General features: G+C 34.6%; 3 protein-coding genes across 4 annotated transcripts; 2 read left to right on the top strand and 1 right to left on the bottom strand.

Annotated features, from left to right (window-relative positions):
• The first annotated feature begins 3625 nt into the window (after positions 1–3625).
• LOC121250397 (ribulose-1,5 bisphosphate carboxylase/oxygenase large subunit N-methyltransferase, chloroplastic) lies at positions 3626–7992 on the top strand. Its single transcript, XM_041149525.1, is given in 14 exon segments — positions 3626–4192; positions 4257–4332; positions 4651–4797; positions 4800–4853; positions 4958–5046; positions 5206–5298; positions 5464–5618; positions 5755–5839; positions 5925–6011; positions 6105–6224; positions 6526–6627; positions 6748–6918; positions 7004–7086; positions 7641–7992. Coding segments are annotated over 12 exon segments (1560 nt in total). The 5' UTR covers positions 3626–3808; the 3' UTR covers positions 6916–6918; positions 7004–7086; positions 7641–7992.
• A 231-nt stretch (positions 7993–8223) lies between these two features.
• LOC121251117 (kelch repeat-containing protein At3g27220-like) lies at positions 8224–12995 on the bottom strand. 2 transcript variants are annotated; one of them, XM_041150438.1, is made up of 7 exons: positions 12606–12995; positions 12146–12334; positions 11595–11824; positions 10777–10947; positions 10444–10549; positions 9836–10042; positions 8224–8584 (listed from the first exon to the last, which is right to left on the bottom strand). In XM_041150438.1, exons 1-7 carry the CDS (start codon positions 12828–12830, stop codon positions 8420–8422), a joined length of 1293 nt encoding a protein of 430 aa, XP_041006372.1. In that variant the 5' UTR covers positions 12831–12995; the 3' UTR covers positions 8224–8419. The 2 variants fall into 2 exon arrangements, with proteins under 2 accessions (XP_041006372.1, XP_041006373.1); XM_041150439.1 differs by lacking the exons at positions 8224–8584; positions 9836–10042 and adding an exon at positions 10049–10253.
• A 2197-nt stretch (positions 12996–15192) lies between these two features.
• LOC121250395 (cytochrome c1-2, heme protein, mitochondrial) lies at positions 15193–20412 on the top strand. Its single transcript, XM_041149523.1, has 8 exons — positions 15193–15367; positions 17391–17478; positions 17900–18114; positions 18411–18690; positions 18770–18841; positions 19569–19685; positions 19808–19873; positions 19959–20412. The coding sequence occupies exons 2-8, from the start codon at positions 17422–17424 to the stop codon at positions 20073–20075; spliced, it is 924 nt and encodes a 307-aa protein (XP_041005457.1). The 5' UTR covers positions 15193–15367; positions 17391–17421; the 3' UTR covers positions 20076–20412.
• The last annotated feature ends 39 nt before the right edge of the window (positions 20413–20451 follow it).

The raw sequence follows: 20451 nt of genomic DNA, 5'->3' as shown, positions 1-20451 counted from the left end.
TACAACCTTTGTGTAAATAGTGTATCTGGGGAACATTGATGTATTTATTTGAGTTATCATAAACTTTGCCAAGAGATCAAGATTTATGGATTAAAACTATATATAGATTGTTTTTACCATGGCCTTACTCCTATTTTAAAGGCAGTGAATGCTATTGGATACCAGCAGCATTGGGTTGGAGTGTGTAAAAAATAAGAATTACTCTCTTTTCTATCATGCTTTGTTTCCTATGTATTCATCTTGCATTAAAAAATAGAGGTAATCAAAACATTTTCCAACTTTAACGGAAGAATGAAGCATTTTTGCACCCAATAATTTTGTGAGAACTTGAAATCAAATTGTTTGGATTGTTATTTATTGATCACGTTGTCATATTCTGCCTTTCTTTTATTTTCTTTTCTCTCTCTCTTATTTTTATTTTTTATTCTACTTTTCAAAAGTTAAAAGATTTGAGAATGAACTTATCAACAAAAAAAAAAAAAAAAAAAAAATAGCATGAGAATGAAAAACTTCCAAATTCTAAACTTGCCTTGTTTTTGTTTAGTAGCTTTGTGCTGATGAGAAGTCAATGCGTGTAAAGCTCAACTTTTCCCACAAGGTGTAATACTTATTTTGTTGACATATAAATGTTTAACATGGTTTTGCTTTATAAAATGAGGATAAAATAGTTTATTCACTTTTTATGTAGAAGGCCAAGATACATCAAGATAAAGTAGTTTATTCACTTTTAAATCAATGCAAGTTTGCAACTATTAGAGCCAGCTGAACCTGACCCTAGACAGTCACAGAATATGCACTCTGTACAAGTCATAGATCAATGCTCTGAACTAAGAACCTAGCCGGGACAATGGACCTTGTGAACCATACAGACGATGAAGATAATGGCTAAAACCTATGTATAAAACCCTTTGAATGCATGTTAACTAGACCTTTATATGTGTAACCAAGCTGATAAACACATGTAAGATCCATTCATTCAATTTATGGTAAAAATAATGAATAAAATTTTCAAAAACCAAAAAGAAAAGTTTAAGTTGTTTATGTCTTGTCTACTAAAGACACACATACAAGAGTAAATCATATTTTTATTGTACCCAGCATAAATGCCCAAGAATCTACCACAATGAAATTTGATTAGTGGCATAAATTATCGCACAAACATAATAATTAAACAAACAGATTTAACAGAGGATTTACAAAAACAAAACCATCATAGCAGAGGCCATCACACATGCATAGCAGAAATACACAACAGACACAGTACAAGCACAACAAAGAAATAGGGAATCTTTTACCTCCATGTAAATCCATATGGAAAACAAAACAATAAAAGAAAACCCAACTCAATAAAAGAATAAATTCCATATCGTATGAGAGTGTAAATCGAAACCCATGTAAGAAATCCATGTAAATCGAAACCCATGTAAATCAAAATCCATCTAAGAAATCCATGTAAATCGAAACCCAAATCGAAAATCAGTTTGTAAGAAATACCCAAATGGTGATTTTGTTGTGACAGATTTGGGATGAAATGAGCAGGTCTCTTGTGGGCTGGAAGACGACGGAGTGGACGATTTGTGGCTGGAAGATGACGGCGTGGACGATTGACAGAGAGAATAGGGCATGGACGATCGAAAAAGACGCAGGTCTCTGTGTTTCACACGTTTCGGGATAAAGAAAAAAAAAACGAGGGAAATGAGATGAAGAAATAGAAAGAACGAGGGAAAGAGAGAGGGCAGATGAAATAATAAAATATACATTTCAATGTTGAACAATCCCTTGCCAAGTATGGAGAGCTACTAACATTTACTGTAGCATAAATGTTAAACTTCAGATGTTTAGCTAGGTCAATGCTAGGGTTTATTCTCACATTTCTTTTTAATTTGGACTTGCGTTGGCAAATGGCTAGGCCATTGCCAATGCTCTTAGGCGAGTTTAGGAACAAATATTGATCTATCTATGGCATTCGCATTTTGCTTATTATTAATACCTTTGAGTTTAAAATTGTCTAGCCAACAAATTTTTAAAAAAAAAAAACACTTTGAAATTGATTCACATTTTGTTATTGCCCGGCCCCTTGTTTTTTTTTTACCTTAATTAGCTTCTTAAATTCAAAATAAAAAGACAACTCGACAATATACATGGAAAGCAAGTGTTTGATATTTTAGAGCATCCACATTTGGATGAGTAAATTTTCTAAAATATTACTCATATTTTTAAAATCTCTTCCGTCTCACTCCCTATTAGTTTCCTATTCTATTAAAATAATTTTTATCTATTCATTTTTTTTATTTTTGCTCTCACTTCCCTTTACAATATTAACAATTCAACTATTCTATCTTTTTCTTATGTTTTGAACTATTACTATTTAGATAATATTTTAAATAAAAATTTAAATTATTTTTTTGTGGGTACAATAATATTTTTAAAATTATTACATTTTTAAGAATAATATAATTTTTTGTCAAAACTCGCATTTCCCAACTCATATAATATTTTGTAATGATTAAATTTTAAAAATTAGTATGGAATTGAAATATACAATTAAATTTGAAATAAAAAAACTAGAAATATATAATTATTAGGGAATTGAAATCGTAACATTGTGAAAATGTGTGTTTGTTGATAAAAATTCGTTAAATTTATAGTAAAAATGACTTTATTTAATATTATAGAAATTTATAAAAAATTTATCTACCACACGTTAACAAAAATAAGAAAATTAAATTTTTATGATATTGTTTATAGTTTGGAAGAAAGAGTATTTATGAATAACAAATATATCTAAATATATATATATTTGGAAATAAAAATAAAAATAATGATTTAGGCTTGCTCAAAACTTTATTTTTACGATCGAAGTGATTGACATAAAAATAACTTAAAAGTATGTTGCATAAATTATTTTCGTTTAAATTTGAAGATGAGTTGAGATGAGTTGTAAATAGTAATAAAATGAATTGTGAATAATAATATGATAAGTTGAAATAAGTTAAAAATAATTGTGAATCCAAATCATATAATCAAAATGATAAGTTCTATGTGATAATTGATAAATTAGTATACCTCCGTTATATAGTATGGAGGCTGCAACTTGTAAATAATCAAGATTCTCTCAAATGAAATTAGGGTGTGTGAGTTTGTGACAATTAATCGTGGTTCCGTGATATTTTTTATTTCATAAGTATTAAGAGTGAAAAAGTAATTTTATAAAAGACCTAAATTTATAATCCAACATAATCGAGTAAAGTTATTTTTATAAAATTCGAAACATTTAAGCATAGTTTGTGTATTTGAAAAAGTAATTTTATAAAAGATCTAAATTTATAATCAAACATAATCGAATAAATTTATTTTTATAAAATTCGAAACATTTAAGTATAGTTTGTGTATTCAAATACTCTCGTCACGATAAATTATTATTATTTATCATTTTATTATTATTTATAGACAAGTAACGATATGTATATAATATTTTTCATAATATTTTTATAATAATATAAAATAATGATATTTTTATAAAATAATATTATTTTTATACGATATTTTATAATAATATTTTTTATTTTAAAATATAATTGTAAAATATATAGTTAAAAATATTTTGTATTTATCATTTCTCTTCGCAAAAACCTAATGCCAGTTCTTTATCGATCGGCTTCCCCTCTCTTATCCACAACCAGATAATAATCCCCTAGACATTTTAATTCATTTTAATTTCATCATCCAAGAAAAATATCTAACATTCAAAACCACACTCCACTGCTTCGTAAACCCCGTAACTTCTTCAACCTCAACCCTAACCCTAATGGAAGTCTGTCATATACACGGTAAATGCATTTTATCTCCAATTCGTTCCTCGTCTTCTTCTTCTTCTTCACATCGTCCTCTCTCGGTTCTCTCTAGAGTTTCAATCTCGGCTCGGAGTAACCCTCGGCTCGTGTCTTCCTTTCGCTCGGTTCGCCGAAGAAATTTGTGCTCGGCCTGCAGATTCGATACCTTGGTAGCTGGGAAAGATGAGAAGCCAAAGCATGGGGAAGTTGTGAGCAAGAAAGAGGAGGAGTTTGGGGACTTGAAGTCTTGGATGCACAAGAATGGGCTCCCTCCTTGCAAGGTTGTGCTCAAGGAGAGGCCTTCGCACAATGAGAAGCATAGGCCTATCCATTACGTCGCTGCGAGCGAAGATCTTCAGGTGAGAAACGTGTGGAATTCGTGGCTTTTTGATTGGTTTGGTTTATGACTTAGTCTTATTGCAGGTGGGTGATGTTGCATTCTCTGTTCCGAGTTCCCTGGTCGTGACGCTTGAGAGAGTTTTGGGGAACGAGACCGTTGGTAAGCTGCAGTTTTTGTTTGGGTCATTGCTCGTCTTGTTTTCAATCTTGGAAGTGATATATTCGTGTTAGGGTTAAAGCGTTTTTGCTGGTCGAGATGATGTCATTGTTAATGAATTCGATTGATTTAGAGATTATGCCCTCAAAAGGGTAATAGATGAGGGTCAATCACAAACGTGGTTGATAGGTTGGTAGTCTGTGCTGTGTACTATGATTAGCCGTGGTGTTCACATTCTTCTTTAAAGCTCAAAACATTTTGGAAAAATGGAGGCATCATTCATCCATTTAACTTGTATCAGCTACTTGATCCTTCATGCAGCGGAATTATTAACTACGAACAAATTGTCGGAATTGGCATGCTTGGCATTGTATCTTATGTACGAGAAGAAGCAAGGAAAGAAGTCTTTCTGGTTCCCATACATTAGAGAGCTGGATCGTCAGCGAGGGAGGGGACAGCTTGCAGTGGAATCCCCCTTCTATGGTCAGAAGCAGAGCTGGCTTACCTGACAGGCAGCCCACAAGGGTACTTTAAGCTCTTCATTTAGCTGTTGTTGGGTTCTGCTACTATTTAGTTAAGTTGGCAAATGGGGTTAGTAAAGTTTACTGCTTTCTGGTTGTGATGGATTAGGATGAGGTTCTTGAAAGGGCTGAAGGAATTAAAAGGGAGTACAATGAACTTGACACTGTCTGGTTTATGGCCGGGTCTCTGTTTCAGGTAAGCTTCTTGTATATTTTTATCAGGCAGTAGAAATAAAACTTCTGTTTCCGATTTTGAGTTCATGATGTGATATCATTGCGATCCCCCCTTACCTATAAAAAAAAATCATCGTGATCCCCATTTTTATTTTGTATTTTCATTTTTTGGATTTCACAGCAATACCCATATGATATTCCTACTGAGGCCTTTACATTTGAGATATTCAAACAAGCATTTGTGGCGGTTCAGTCTTGTGTGGTACATTTACAAGTAAGATTCAACCTGTTTGGGCGCATTTATGCTTTTTTAGTTCTGAAAGCATTCTTAGCCATTCTTCACCCTTCTTTAGCGAGCACCACCTGCTATTTTAGCAACTTTTTTTCTAAAAAAAATTAAGAGTGTACAAATTGATAATTGACCCCCTTCTGAATTCAGAAAGTTAGTTTGGCACGGAGATTTGCTTTGGTTCCTCTTGGACCCCCGTTGCTGGGTTACAGAAGCAATTGCAAGGCAATGTTAACTGCTGTTGATGGTGCTGTTGAACTCGTGGTTGACAGACCGTACAAGGCTGGAGAATCCATTGTTGTTTGGTATGATATTTGTTTACTTAAGATCATGTAACTTGCCATAAATATAAGCTGCTCTTTTACTCTTGATTGTGTAGCCTTGCCTCTTTTTACTGGCTTTAGCATCTTCTTTGAAAATTGAAGTATCTCTCACCTGCAGGTGTGGACCACAGCCAAACTCAAAATTGCTTTTGAACTATGGTTTCGTTGATGAAGATAATCGCTATGATCGTTTGGTAATTGAGGTAAAATATGCATATTTTCAATTTGTAGTTTCAACTTTACTGCTCAATGGTGTTGATATACGTATTATTATATTGTTTGTTCCAGGCTGCTTTAAATACCGAGGATCCCCAATACCAGGCTAAAAGAATGGTTGCACAAAGAAATGGAAAACTATCCGTTCAAGTTTTTCATGTATGGTTCAAGTATTTTTGTTAGGAGGGGAGGGAGGGGGCAAAGACCAATGTTTGGTAATTTATATGTTGATTTCATGTTTTCCTTCTGCAGGTGTATGTGGGGAAGGAAAAAGAAGCGGTTTCGGATATGCTACCTTACCTGCGTTTGGGATATGTTTCAGATCCTTCTGAGATGCAATCTGTTATTTCTTCTCAAGGACCTATTTGTCCAGTAAGTTTGTGTCATTAAATTCACTTTTAGGATATGAGTTAAATTTTTATCATGTTGCGCACTTGGAGTCGTAATGTGTCATCATGTACCTTTGAGGCCTGCACTGATCGTGCCTAATTATACTGCACAGTGCACATGATCCTTCATGCAATAACCTTATTGGCTCCGTTAAATAACAGGGCAATGGTCTGGTAAATTGTGATTATCAGCCATCTATATTCAGCAATGCAGACTGAATCTTCTTTATTGATCCTTTTTTTTTTTTTATTATTCATATGGTGACATGTTTTGCATTTTACAGGTGAGCCCTTGTATGGAACGCGCAGTATTGGACCAACTTGTTGATTATTTTATCACACGGCTTGCTGCCTACCCTACTTCGCTGGACGAAGATGAGTTTTTGGTAATCTTAACTTCTTTTAATGTGTTTGAATGTTACTTATAAAAGAAAAAGTTGTTTGAATGTTGATTAAACTTAATCTATTTTTTGCTTCGTTTTGGTTGATTTTGTCTATTACGTTAGTTGGCGGACAGTAATCTGAACCCAAAGAAGCGAGTTGCTACTCAGCTTGTTAAGTTGGAAAAGAAAATGCTTAATGCATGCCGGCAGGCAGCAGTTGATTTGATAGACCAGTTACCAGATCACACTGTATCGCCATGCCCAGCTCCTTATGCCCCTCTATTGAAATAAAAGGCATCTCTCTCCCTCTCTCTCTGTGATGTGCATGTGCATTGCTTATCCTGTTCATCCAAGTTGTGTTGATAATAACATTTTACAGAAACCCAATCTCCTTTGTATTGTTGGAAAATTTTGGAACTTTTTGCTTGGATATATCAGTTCGAATGGAAGAACACAATCCAGGTCAGTCAATTTAAATCTCATGAATGTAATGGGCTATTAGAAACCAAGTTAATACACTTGCATTTACCAGTTTTCCCATTCATTTCCGCCCTATCACACGAAAATTTATAGCACAATGCGTCAAGTATGCAACTTAAATGTATTTGATCCATGAATACACTGGAAAAGATGTGGTTTTCAGAGATCTGTCGGGATAATCTAAATCAAATGCAGAAACTTCTATAATAGGAGGAACATATATTGAGATGAAAATTTTTGGTTTTAGATGAAAGGTTAAAATATTATTTTTTAATATTATTATTGTTTTGAGATTTGAAAAAATTGAATTGAGATTTGAAAATTTTGAATTGTTTATTATATTTTATGTGGAAATTTGAAAAAGTTGTAATGATGAGATGAGATGAGAATTCTGAATCTCATCCCACTTGCCAAACCTGCCCTTAAACTGTTATATAGCATTCATTGCAGTATGTCAAAGATGATTGTATGCCATAATATACTCTTTAAATGATCAGCTCCGTACTCTGATTGAATTAAGTTTCTTTATCTTGCAGGTACATCTATGAAGCTGCACAATTTGGTGCAGTCATCGAATGCAATATAATTAATCACTGGCTCTAGCAGCCGTTAAAGAGAGAATCATGCATTTCAAGAGAGTCCAAGCTCTGAACTCCATGTTTTATTAGTTCCCTGGCGTATTTCGCCCCATTCCCTTAACCTTCTCATTGCTCTCCTACTTTCGTCAAAAGGTGCAAGTGTATCCTTAAATGACCATGTAATCACCACCACTTTGTGAATGAGTATTAGAAAAAGGATATATCCATGCAAGTTTGCAAATATTTTTGGATACTATTGTTCTTTGTAAATGCAGTTATGAATAATCAAATAAATAATCATTCGAGCGCTGTGAGGTGTTCGCAAAGGATGCATGCCCCTGGATATTATGCTGCTTCTTTTTTTTTTTTTTTTTTTTTTTTTTTTTTTTTTTTTTTTTTTTTAATGCTCAATTCGTTGGAGTGCAATTGAGCACTTCAAGTTACAGTTACCTACAGCAGCTGTTCCGTTGGGAGATTCGCTTGCCAAAATCCCAGTGAACATTTAGCGGAATGTCATATCACAAAGTTGCTAACATGCAAAGACAAGAATACGCAAATTTTAGCAGTATAAACTCACTTATCATTGTACATTAAGTTATATGGCAGTTTATGTAAAGACGTCAGTTTTCATTGCCGTCAAAAGTGAGAGCAATGAATAAATTGAAGAAATATTCTTAAACAAAAAACTTCGAACAGGCAGTACCGACCCCAAAAATGGTTTGACGCGGCAAGTTTGATCACAAACTTAATTTAGTTCTCCACATTTCTCCAATGACCTTCTTCGGCCGTGGATTATCCGGTCCCGAGTCCCTCTGTCCGGATGTAAAATACAACCATCCATCCCAAAAACCAGCTAATGTGGTTTTTATACGGAATGGAAGCTTTCCGATCACCGACCATGTCTGTTTTTGGTAAGCAAACGTAAATGTTAAACGATGTGAAATAAGAATATGATGCAGCAAACATGTTTGACAAACTATTACGTAGTCACAAATCCAAGATCTGGCTCTTCTAGAGAGTTGAAGTGGGGGGCATATTTAAAAAACATCAAGAATCAGTGAACAAAAATTGATTCCATTGGCAAATTCTTCTGAATCATTAACTATTTATGTGACTGATTATATGAAGATAGATAAATGGTTGGGATTAGTGTCGGCCATTTCCACGGAGTTAACTACCATCAGCAATAGTATAGGCAAACGAGTAGAATGACAGTATGAAGAAAATGGACATCTGATAAGATAAATGCTTTTCTTTTTCTGATTAAAGGGTACCTGATTAAGGCCTCGTTTGGATGTTGATATGAGACGAGAAATATGTGAATAATAGTAAAATAATTTGTGAATACTAGTAAAATTATTTGAGTTGAAATATTTTATTAAGTTTTGGAAAAGGCGAAAAAAAGTTGAATAAAACTATTATAAAGTTAAAATATAATTTTTATTTTGTGATTTGAAAAAGTTGAATTATTTTTTGCATTTTGTCTAGAAGTTTGAGAAAGTTATAATGATTAGGTAATGATTAGATGAAAAAGTTGAATATTTGAAATTGAAAAGTATTTATATTTGAGTGATATTTGGGAAGAAGATGAGATGAGATGGATTGAGATAATTATCCAAACGAGGCCTAAAGCTTGTCTGGGTTCGGTTCACCGCGTCAGAAGAAATGTTCATGATCTTGCATAAAAAGAGAGGATAGGATAAGAAGTGACTCCAAGAGAAAAGGTTGGCCAAGAGGGTTCCGACATGTGAAACAAAGACCAGTAACTGCACCAGTACCGAATCGCTTGAGTGAAGTTAAATGTTCCACGAGAACAAGAGCACAGCTGCAAACAAATTGGATGGGAAACTATGTGTACAAACAGGGAGAGTCTCTAGATAACCTAAAAGGCTTCATGTAACTGATCCATTCACTGTCCCATCTATAAACAATTAACGACCCAGAGGAATTACATTCTTATGTCCACTTTCGTTTGGATTCGAAGATGAGTTGAGATGAGTTGTGAATAGTAGTGAGATGAGTTGAGATTGATTGTGAATCTAAACCGGTCTAAATTGTTAATCAGTAAGGCTCCAAAAGAGGATAATAGATTGAATAGAACGATGTGCATATAATTTTCTCTGGAGTCTTCTAAAAGTCAGACAAGGTCATACCAGTGAGTCTAAATGAAACTGGAACACCTCCCCAACCAGGACCATCCTTTTGCTCACCGGATGCTTTTCTGTTGTACCTCCAGTAATGATGATTGAATTGTTGACAATTACCCAAGAACACTCTATATGGGAGTTGGGTTTTGGCATTGGTGGCAACACTTTCCATTTCTTTTCATCATCCAGCATATAAACATCAGCATACACTACCTAAGTCAATGAAGAATATAAGCTATAAAAAGCAAGATAACAATAGACAAGAAATAGAATAGTATAAAGAAAAATTAATAAAAAAAGTGCAAGTCAAAGATGATTCCAACAAAATGCCTAAGAACACTATATGGGAGTTGGGTTTTGGCATAGGTGGCAACACTTTCCATTTCTTTTCATCATCCAGCATATAACCATCAGCATACAATACCTGAGTCAGTGAAGAATATAAGCTATAAAAAGCAAGATAACAATAGACAAGAAATAGAATAGTATAAAGAAAGATTAATAAAAAAAAGTGCAAAGTCAGAGATTATTCCAACAAAATGCCTAAATCCTGTTCATGCCAAAATAACTAAGACTAACCAAACATCCAAGCACAATAACCTAACCCATAATACCTCGTGCCTGCGCGAGCACTTGAAAATAGGTGAGCCTGGTTTGGCCATAAAATCACCCTCTTGACCACCAATAACAAAAAGCCGATCATTGACCACGACACAAGCCCTGTGAATATAAAAAGTTGGTCTTCAATGATGGGAGAACAATCAAAGAAAAAGGTTCACCCTATATTGGTCAGCCAGTGAGATAATTTTGTCATGTAACTTCCGTTATAATGTGTCCCATGTATACCTTCATGTTAACCAAACAAACAATTTTCATGCAACTTGAACGAAATGCGTGTTTTAAATGTCCAAACAGAAATGCCAATAGCATCTCATAAATTGCCAAACCTATGCGGTCCCCCACGGGGAATGGGTATTTCAGTCCTCCATTGTTTCTCCAATGATTTGCCATCCTTTACTGCTATACTCCAGTGCTCCAACCCAGGTGTGTGGCGATTCTCCTTGCTGCCGCCCATCACATGGAGTCTGCCTCTCCATAACTGACTCGCGGGAGCATACCTGAAAATTTCCTGGCTTAAGTACTCTAAATATTCTGCTACTATAGACCCCTGATGGCAGCTCAATTGATTGGCAGTGTCAAAGTCAGACAAAAAAAAAAAAAAAAACTGTTTAGAAAACTGATAATCCGTTATTTCAGGAAATGCTAATCTGGGGATTTGGATCTTCTCAATAATGACTACGATGCAGACTTGGGCATTGAAAAGTAATTATAACAAGTTAATTGTAACTTCCGCTGCTACTATGACTGCAACAATGTGTTAGCACATGCCGAAACTAGTCCAGGAATGCTCTTTCCACTGCTTCAATGCAGCTGAAGTGTTCCAAATTTGGTGAGAGTGATAAAAAGTTACCCAAAAAAAATTTCTCGACACAGATTTGGTGAGCAAATAAGGCAAACTGACAACAAGGTAACAAAAGAAAGAAATCTGGTATGAATCTATGATTAAGCACAGAGGCAACAAAACTGCATCATAATGCAGCCATAGGGTTCGTGATTCTTAACGGTTAAATTGTCTACAGCTGTCACACAGAATTGAAACTTAGAACGTAAACATCTATTTTTTTATCATAACAACAAACAAGTGCATTTCCCATATAGCAATAGCAAAATTTCCTTTCATGCAAATTGTAATCAATTCACCTACCGAGGGGCTGGTAATGGTGGCATGCTTCTCCATTTCTTTGTCTCGGTGTCCAGAACAAATGTACGAGCTGTGGGCCCTCTGCATTGGGGGCCATACTGTCCAGAGACCACATATATGTATCTTCCATCACTTGCCACTCCTAAATGTGAATGCCCCATCTCTTTCGGCATATCAAACCTCCCTACCCATGTATTACTTGTAAAATTGTATATGTCCACATGAGAGTGCACCTACCAGACATAAACATGTGCATAAAAGAGATGATCCATATCAGTAACTTGAAACCCTTTAAAATTACAATCAAATATTCCGTGGAAAAGTTTGATCACAATTTTGAGCGTCTCCTTGAATTAGTAAGTTATAATCAATGCGAAATTGGGGTGCTTATAAGAGGGTGAAAGAATTATAATAATGGCCCAAGAACAGAAAGGTCTGTTTGTCAATGATATGCTATTGAATCATGAACTATGATTGAACCTGGAAAATTGGAAAAGCAAAAACTTAGTAGTGAACTCAAACATTGAACAAGTAAGTTATGGACAAAATCTCACATAGTCAAGAGAACCGTATCCCGCAAACACATATAAAATATTTTTAATCTGTATCGCTGCTCCATCAAGACGAGGTACCGGTGCTGGTGGCATCTCCTCCCATTGAAATTCAGGTGCAGGTAAATCAGCATAAGTTGCGGATAAGAACCTCTCAGGAGTGCCTTCTTTTTTCTCTTTGGCATTCTCTCTCTACATATGTAAAACGGACATAATCAATTACAACAGACTTCAGCTAGAGGAGTTGAGCAACAAGGGCAATCACTAAGTGAGTAGTATATGATCAGAATGAGGAAGTACCCAAGCAGAGATTAAAGAAAATTATTTACAAACTGGGATCGTGAAATTGTTATTTATTTCACAACTTCATTTTTGTCAAATTCATTTTTTCCAGTGAAACATAAACGGAATTGGAACTCAAGATGGTTATCCACAAAACTTGCCAGTTGGTTAGTGTGCTCACCTTGTCAGCTATCTTGGTGGTGGTGACATCCGTTACAACTACAACCCCAGATTTCTCGAGCACCCAGATCGGTGCAACGGACGAATAAAAAGAAGCAACATAAAAGGATGACGAAGCCCAAATAAAATGCACAACGAGAGCCACTCCAAGGAGGCCTGCGCACGATGTCAGAAACACAAGTTTCGCGGTGGAAGAATGGTGTTTAATGCGATTAAACCTGGCCATTTCTCATAACAATACCCATAGAACCATGCGTGATCCATTTATGTGGAAAAATGGAGCGAGTCGGTGATCGAAGGACAGAAATAATCAGGAGGAGCAAAAAGTAGGGCGCCAATGGTTTTTCGTTTAAAGTTGTAGTTTCAAAGGGGGAAATCCGGGGAAGGAAAAACTTTTGCCGGCGTTATTTTAAGAGCAGTGCTACATCTCTCAAGAGATGTACCCCGAGAACCCACCGAAAAGGTAAAAAGAATTTTTTTTTATTTTTCTTTTCTTTATTTTTCATGTATTTTTTTAATCATCATAAATATTTTTAAAAAATATAAAAAATTTACAACATCATTAAAAATACTTTTTAATCATTAAATAAAAAAAATTAAAAAAAGACACATTCAGGATACAAATTCGGTCCCAAAGCATTTCTATCATTTTAAAGATAGGATTGGATATTAAGTTGATACGAGAAGAATTGAGATCAAAGTTAAAAGTTAAATAAAATATTTAGAATAATATTTTTTAATAATATTATTATTTTATAATTTAAAAAAGTTTAATTCTTTATTTTATTTTATGTGAAATTTATAAAAATTGTAATAATGAAATGAGATAAAATGAAATAGGTTAAGAGTATTTTAAGTTTGTTTTTTTTTTAGAAATGAGAGTATTTTAGGTTTAGTGAACATAAACGGCCGTGATTCTTTTCACTAAAGGGATGTCGTTCTCGTTCGGAGTTTACTACTTATCATTTTTATTGAGGCAAATAATAATTAGATGAAATTAGATGATCTGTAAATAGTAATAAAATAATTTATGAATACTAATAAAATGGTGAGTTAAATGGAATTTTAGAAAATAAGATAAAAAGTTGAATAAAAATATTATTAGAATATAAAATATTATTATTATTTTTAAATAAAAAAATTAATTTTTTTTTATATTTTATTTGTAAATTTGTAAAAAATTAAATAATTATTAAATAAAAAGTTAGAAATTTTACCATCTAAACAGGACCTATGTATTTCTTGTCACCCAATTATGAATTGTGACTGTCGATGGCACAAGGCCGGTGAGCCCAAGCCAGTCCAACGCATGAGATGCAATTGGAATACAAATAATTGCCTTACACCATCCACCTTAATCATACTTTTAAGTATGTTTTAATTGGTTAATCTCGTTTACTTTTAGAAAATATCTCATCTCATCTCACTTTATTATTATAATTTTTTTAAATTTCTACACAAAATAAAATAAACAATTCAATTTTTTCAAATTCTGAAATAAAAATAATATTAAAAAAATATATTATAACAATATTTTATTCAACTTTTTAATTTTAATCTCCATTTCTATTAACAAACAGCCCAAATGAAAGTAAAACGACCACTCCTAGTTGAAGCCCATCATTCCTTATCAATCCATCTACCCCAAATTCTTGGCATAAACCACGATGACATGTTCTCGAAATGGGGTCCATATCTCCTTATTTAAACTAAATTAAAAGAAAAATAACATTTTATCTTCTTAAACTATTAGTATTTATGCAATACGACTACCAAAACTATTTCAGTTTCTAATTCAAATCTGCAAATTTCTTTTCACCCATTTAATATCCATTGGTTAAGATTATGTTGAATCGGCTTTTTTTATTAATTTTATAAATTAAATTTGAATGGGGATAAATTATAACAATGTTCCAAACTGACACCACAGTCACAATTTGAACAGTTTGATTGCTAAATTGCAGCAGGTGTATCAATTTGATTTTTTATTTATTCATTTTATCTATGGATCACAGTTTGCTGAATCCCAATAAAAAAAAAATAAGAAAATTCTATTCATCAGTTACTATTTATTTTCATATCCGACATCTATTATTTTGTCAAAATACAAAGTTTCACATCCAAAGAAGAATAGAAAAATATGTTTGTAATGACTTGTTGGTCAACTCGAGCTTTCAAATAATTAATTGTCCATTAAATTTGAAAGCTACTTTGCCCTTAAATCAACCGTGGCTCAGTGATATCCACATTTTTTATAGGTTTGAAATTTTCTATCAAAATAGAGAAAAAAAAAAAAAAAAGTTATGAACGCAGGAGGTGAAAGTAATTTTTTAATTCGCTTTAAATAATTATACTATAGGTTCTAAAAATCATACTAAATACTAATTAAATAATTTAGATTGATTACTCACACCAATATAAAAATATAAGAAAAATAATAAATAGATAATATAGCTAATTTAATACTAACATTGCCACATCTTAACTTTTATCAAATAAAAAACTCTTATATTTATTAATAACAATATACGATTAAAAAAAATACGAAATAAAACTCCATAATGAGATGGGCCTCGGTCGAAGCCCAAAGGCTTAGAACCCCGTATTCGTGGTCGTGGAAGAAGAAAGTAGAAGTGATCGGTAGCGTTTCTCCAATTTATCCTCGCCAGTCGCAGCAGTCCTTCTTCTTCTTCTTCGTTGGATCTCCGAGCTGCGTCTTTGACCACCAATCAACCCTGCCCGTTCCATCGCCTTCATCATCCCGTAAGTTCCTCTCTATTCATGTTTCATTCCTCTCCTCATCAGTTTAGCCTCAAGTCCTCGTCTTCGATCTGTGCACTACTCTAAAGTTTAGGCCTTGTTTCCTGTACATATCGATATGTATAAAACAGACTCTGGATTTTTTTTTTGGCGGGGGGGGGGGGGGGGGGGGGGGTGAAGAAAATCAGATGCGAGAAGGTCTTTTGTTATTTTTTTTAAATATTAGTTTAGACCGTATAAGACATTTGATTTAGCGGTTTCTGCATCTTTATCTCTTTCCTTGTCTGTGTCTTATGGTCCTTTTTCTTTTCTTCTTTTGTTCGAGAAATGAACACTAAATTATTTAGTTGTGTAGAGGTCTTTATTCATGCTTAAAAAAAAAACGAATGTATCTTGTCAAAAAACCAATGTAGCATGGCGGAGATTAATTCATGTTTTCACCAAAAACATTTTTGTTGGAACAAATTGAGAAATGGTAGAATTGTATCTTTGAGTATTTAGGTGTTCTATATGTGTTCTGTATGCTAATGGGGGACCTTAAGTATGAGTTTGACTGTGTTGATTAATTCGGTGATTTTATTTTGGAGTCAACTTGGAGAATAGTAGTTTTGGTTACTTTTGATACATCTTCCTACATTTGAGTTCAGATTGAAGGAAGCTGCATGAGTGGCCTTTCATCCAGTTCTCATGCATTATATACTCACAATCTCACAATGTTTGTCACAAGGTTCATGTATTGATTGCTGGTCTCTGGTTCCATAGATGTTTTATTTATTTAATTTTTTATAAGTACAGATACCAGAATTTTATCTAAAAAAGATTAAGAGCATTAGGCTACAATCCAAATACACAGAATGCATACAGTGGAGAGCACCTAGCCAAGAAAAGAAACAAAAAAATTAGTTCTGAAAATCTAGAAAGTATAAGAAGTTAGTATTGTTATGGGCCATTTTCCAATCATTCGTAGATCTGAACATTGGGGTATTTAACTTGTGCAAAATTCTCTCAGTCTTCAAAATTGGGCGCATTTATTTTCTTCATATACTCACACATTAAGAACAAAGGAGCCATCCTCCATACCTCGGCATGCAATTTTCTACCTGGTTTACCTCCCCAAGCAGTCAGCATCTCCACCACTCGTTGGGGAATCACCCAATCAAACACAGAGAGATGGAAGAATGAGACACATAAAGTCCTAGCTACATCAGAATAAAGCAACAGATTTTAGATAGTTTCCCTACTCTTAAGCATTAAGCATCACCATTTCTTACATGTACTACACCAATCCATCACCATTAAGCATTTTTTTCTCAAATGATCCATAGTTAGGATTTTCCCTAGTACGTTCATCCAAATGTTTTATTTATTGATTCATTCTTCTCTATTTTTTTCTTATAAAAAAAAATGATCTAAATCCTCCCCTTGAAATCATTCAATGATTGGGAGGTTTTAAGTGAATAATTGAGAGATGATGATTGTTCACTTTGAGGAGAATGATGTCTTTTGTACTAGGAAAAGATGAAGAAATAAAAAAAATTAACAATAAATTTGATCAGAGCATGAAGTACCTACAATGTAATGTACTTTCATTGTGCACTGAACAGTTATGAGTATCATTTCGTATTAATCCTCTTTGATAAACATCTCCCTCCCTATCCCCCCCCCCCCCCCTCCCGAAATAGAATGTGAGGGAGGGAGGGATTGTCATGCTCAGAGCCACTTTCATCATCTAATGCCTTGATCTTCATTAACGATTAACTGTTTAAATCTTCGTTATCGGTGTTCGCTGATATTAGTGTTGTAAACACAAACAACACACCTGTTGCATAAGAATAATAGCACTTTAGATAGTTTTGAAAGCAAAGTAGGAATTATCTCTCACTCTCTCTCTTCTCTGCTGCGCATGCATGCTTAGTTACTTGGTTTAGGGTTTTTGATGTTTTGTAACTTAATTCATAACTGAAGTTTATGCTTATTTTTAAGTTCTTTGCAATAATAACTCTTTGGTCTTTTTTCCTTTTGGTAGGTTGAATAAATTGAAAGAAACATTGACTGAAATGGCTGGACGAGTGATCCACCAGTTACTGAGAAGGAAACTTGAATCTCAGTCAACAGTAAGATTCCCTCTATCATATCAACTCTCCCCAGATTAAATTGATCTTGGCTTCGGCAGTTCCCGCCTAGATGTCCCAAATTGATGTTGATAAAAAGGGCAGAAGTTATTGGTTTTATGTGAATCCATGTTCAGTTCCATAGTATCCAGAATTTTCTTGACCTTGCTACTTTTTATTGGAAGTTGTATCTAATGTATACTTCTTGACTTGGATGGTGCCTTTTTGATCATCGATAAATTATCTGACATCATTTTTTTTTCTTTCGAGAATGCCTTGGGTCTTTTTTGTGCCTGTTGTTGGTCAATTGGCATTATTTTTACGTCCTTCAAATCTCTTAAAGTGACCAGCTTATAAAATATTACTTTGCACGCAAGAAACCAATTCATCATTGTATTTGCTAAATTGTTGCTGTAACTTGCAGACCTCTCCTTTTTTGTCATCTCTCATCACAAGGAAAGATGATGTTGGGTATACTGGCATGAATTCCCTAAGGGCACTTGCACTCCTTGGAGCTGGTGTTTCAGGGCTTTTAAGTTTTGGAACGATAACATCTGCTGATGAGGCTGAACATGGATTACCGCCTCCTCACTATCCCTGGCCTCACAAGGGCATTCTCAGTTCATATGATCATGCTTCGTGAGCTCTGATTGAACCACTGATTTATTTATATTTATTTTTTTCTTGGCTTTTGGACTCTAGCAATACTGCACTTGAGTTTGTAATGAGATAATTGCTGATAATGTTGACAAGCAAGGCAACCAAAATAGGATATGCTCATAGTTACCAGGGAAAATCTTTTTAAACTTGTTATTTTTGGTGTGGGATGCATATCAAAAGAATTTTTGGTGTGGGGACTTTCATAATGCTGTTCATTGTACTAATCTGACGCACTTTCCTGGAATGATGTTTTAATGTCAATTTTGCCTGAGCAGGATTCGTCGTGGTCATCAGGTTTACCAACAGGTCTGTGCATCTTGTCATTCTATGTCACTTATATCATACCGTGATTTGGTGGGTGTTGCATACACGGAAGAGGAGACAAAGGCTATGGCAGCAGAGATTGAAGTGGTTGATGGGCCTAATGATGAGGGTGAGATGTTTACACGCCCTGGTAAACTCAGCGACCGTTTTCCTCAGCCTTATTCAAATGAACAAGCTGCTAGGTTTGCTAATGGAGGGGCCTATCCTCCAGATCTAAGTCTTATCACCAAAGTAATTCCTTCTTTTGCTCAAGGCTTGTTCAGAATCTATATTATATGTCCCAGAAGTCTCTTACTGTTGGTCCTTTCAGGCTCGTCATGATGGTCAGAACTATGCATTTGCCCTTTTGACTGGTTATCGTGATCCCCCTGCTGGTGTCTCGGTAAATCCTTACCTATCATCTCTCGCCTTATATATTTAGTAATAAACCAAAAGGAACAAATAAATCAGGTTTCAAAGAAAGTCGTGAATTGGGCACCACCTTTGTAGGTTTTTTTTTTTTTTTTGGGGGGGGGGGGATCCAACATTTCTAATTCTCCCACATTAACATAATAAGCACTATTATATATTTATGTAGTACGAATAAGAAAAATAAACTAAAATCTGCCATTCTGCCTGGATATGGGTGCTAAAATTTCAATATTTCTGCATGTGCAGTCACGCACACGTGGCCGGCCACAGTTGGAACATCAATGATCTACAATTTGCTTTTCATATCATTGATTGAATCCATTTTTGTGGTCTAGTAGTACCTTTCATATCTTGTGCAGATGTACGGGTACCTTTCATTTTGTGCAAGATATAACTTGTCCCTGAACAACCACTTTTCCTTGTATGTAAACTACTTTGTCATGCTGTCTTTTGTTATGGGTGCAAAAGTAGGGAACTAGGAAATTGTTTCAGTTTTCATCTGTGTACGATTGTATGATCTGCATCAAGCCCAAAGGTGATATGCATGTTATTGGTAGAGTCATACGTCATGGATTTTAGTTGTGTAAAGCAGATGCTATATAACTTCCCATTGATGTTTCCAAATGTTCCATTTGAAGTATTGCAGTGCGATGCTTCCTCCTTCCTCACTGCATGGCTATTCTTAATTGATATTGTAGATTCGGGAGGGGCTGCATTATAATCCTTATTTTCCTGGCGGAGCAATTGCAATGCCTAAAATGCTTAATGATGGTGCCGTAGAGTATGAAGATGGTACACCTGCAACAGAAGCTCAGGTTGGTTTACCTCTTAAAATATCCCCCTGGGAGCAATAAGAACCTGCTTGCTGCAAGTTGCATGTTATCACATGTTCTTTTGAGAATAAAGTTCAAAACATTTTTGTGATGCTGTGGTGCAGATGGGGAAAGATGTTGTGACATTCTTGTCATGGGCTGCAGAACCCGAGATGGAAGAGAGGAAACTGGTACGTTACATGTGAGTCATGTTTCCATCATATGGAGAGTACTGAAAACCTAACTTTTTTTATTGTAACATTGTGTAACGCACAGATGGGATTCAAATGGATATTCGTACTATCACTGGCATTACTTCAAGCTGCATATTACCGTCGCTTGAAGTGGTCGGTTCTCAAGTCTCGCAAGCTGGTTCTCGACGTTGTGAATTAGCTTCCATCTGGCTTTTGGTTTCTACTTGTGCTTCTGGGGGACTGGAATCGACAATAATTATTATTATATCAGATCTAGTTTTTCTTGCCATGTCAAATATGCTCCAATTGGTAAATTATAAATGGAGTGAGACATGAAGGTCGTTCTTTATTGAGATTGAGATAAAAATAAGCTGCACCATACGCCCGATCCACTTTGCTTATTTCTTGTGGTATCAGTTCCAAATTTGTAAGGGTTAATTGGTCTTAATTAGTGTCAAAGTGTTCATTTTATTGGCGTTTTACAATTGCAATCTGTGACATTGAAGAAATGAGAATCAGCAGGTGATAATGCCCTATTCAAATTTTGGTTCTCCAAGTTCTCATATCGTGCAGTG

The sequence above is a fragment of the Juglans microcarpa x Juglans regia genome, chromosome 2D (assembly GCF_004785595.1).
Source record: "Juglans microcarpa x Juglans regia isolate MS1-56 chromosome 2D, Jm3101_v1.0, whole genome shotgun sequence".
NCBI classification, from domain to species: domain Eukaryota; kingdom Viridiplantae; phylum Streptophyta; class Magnoliopsida; order Fagales; family Juglandaceae; genus Juglans; species Juglans microcarpa x Juglans regia.
The sequence above is the reverse complement of the archived record's forward strand: the minus strand, read 5'-3'. Positions and strand labels throughout refer to the sequence as shown.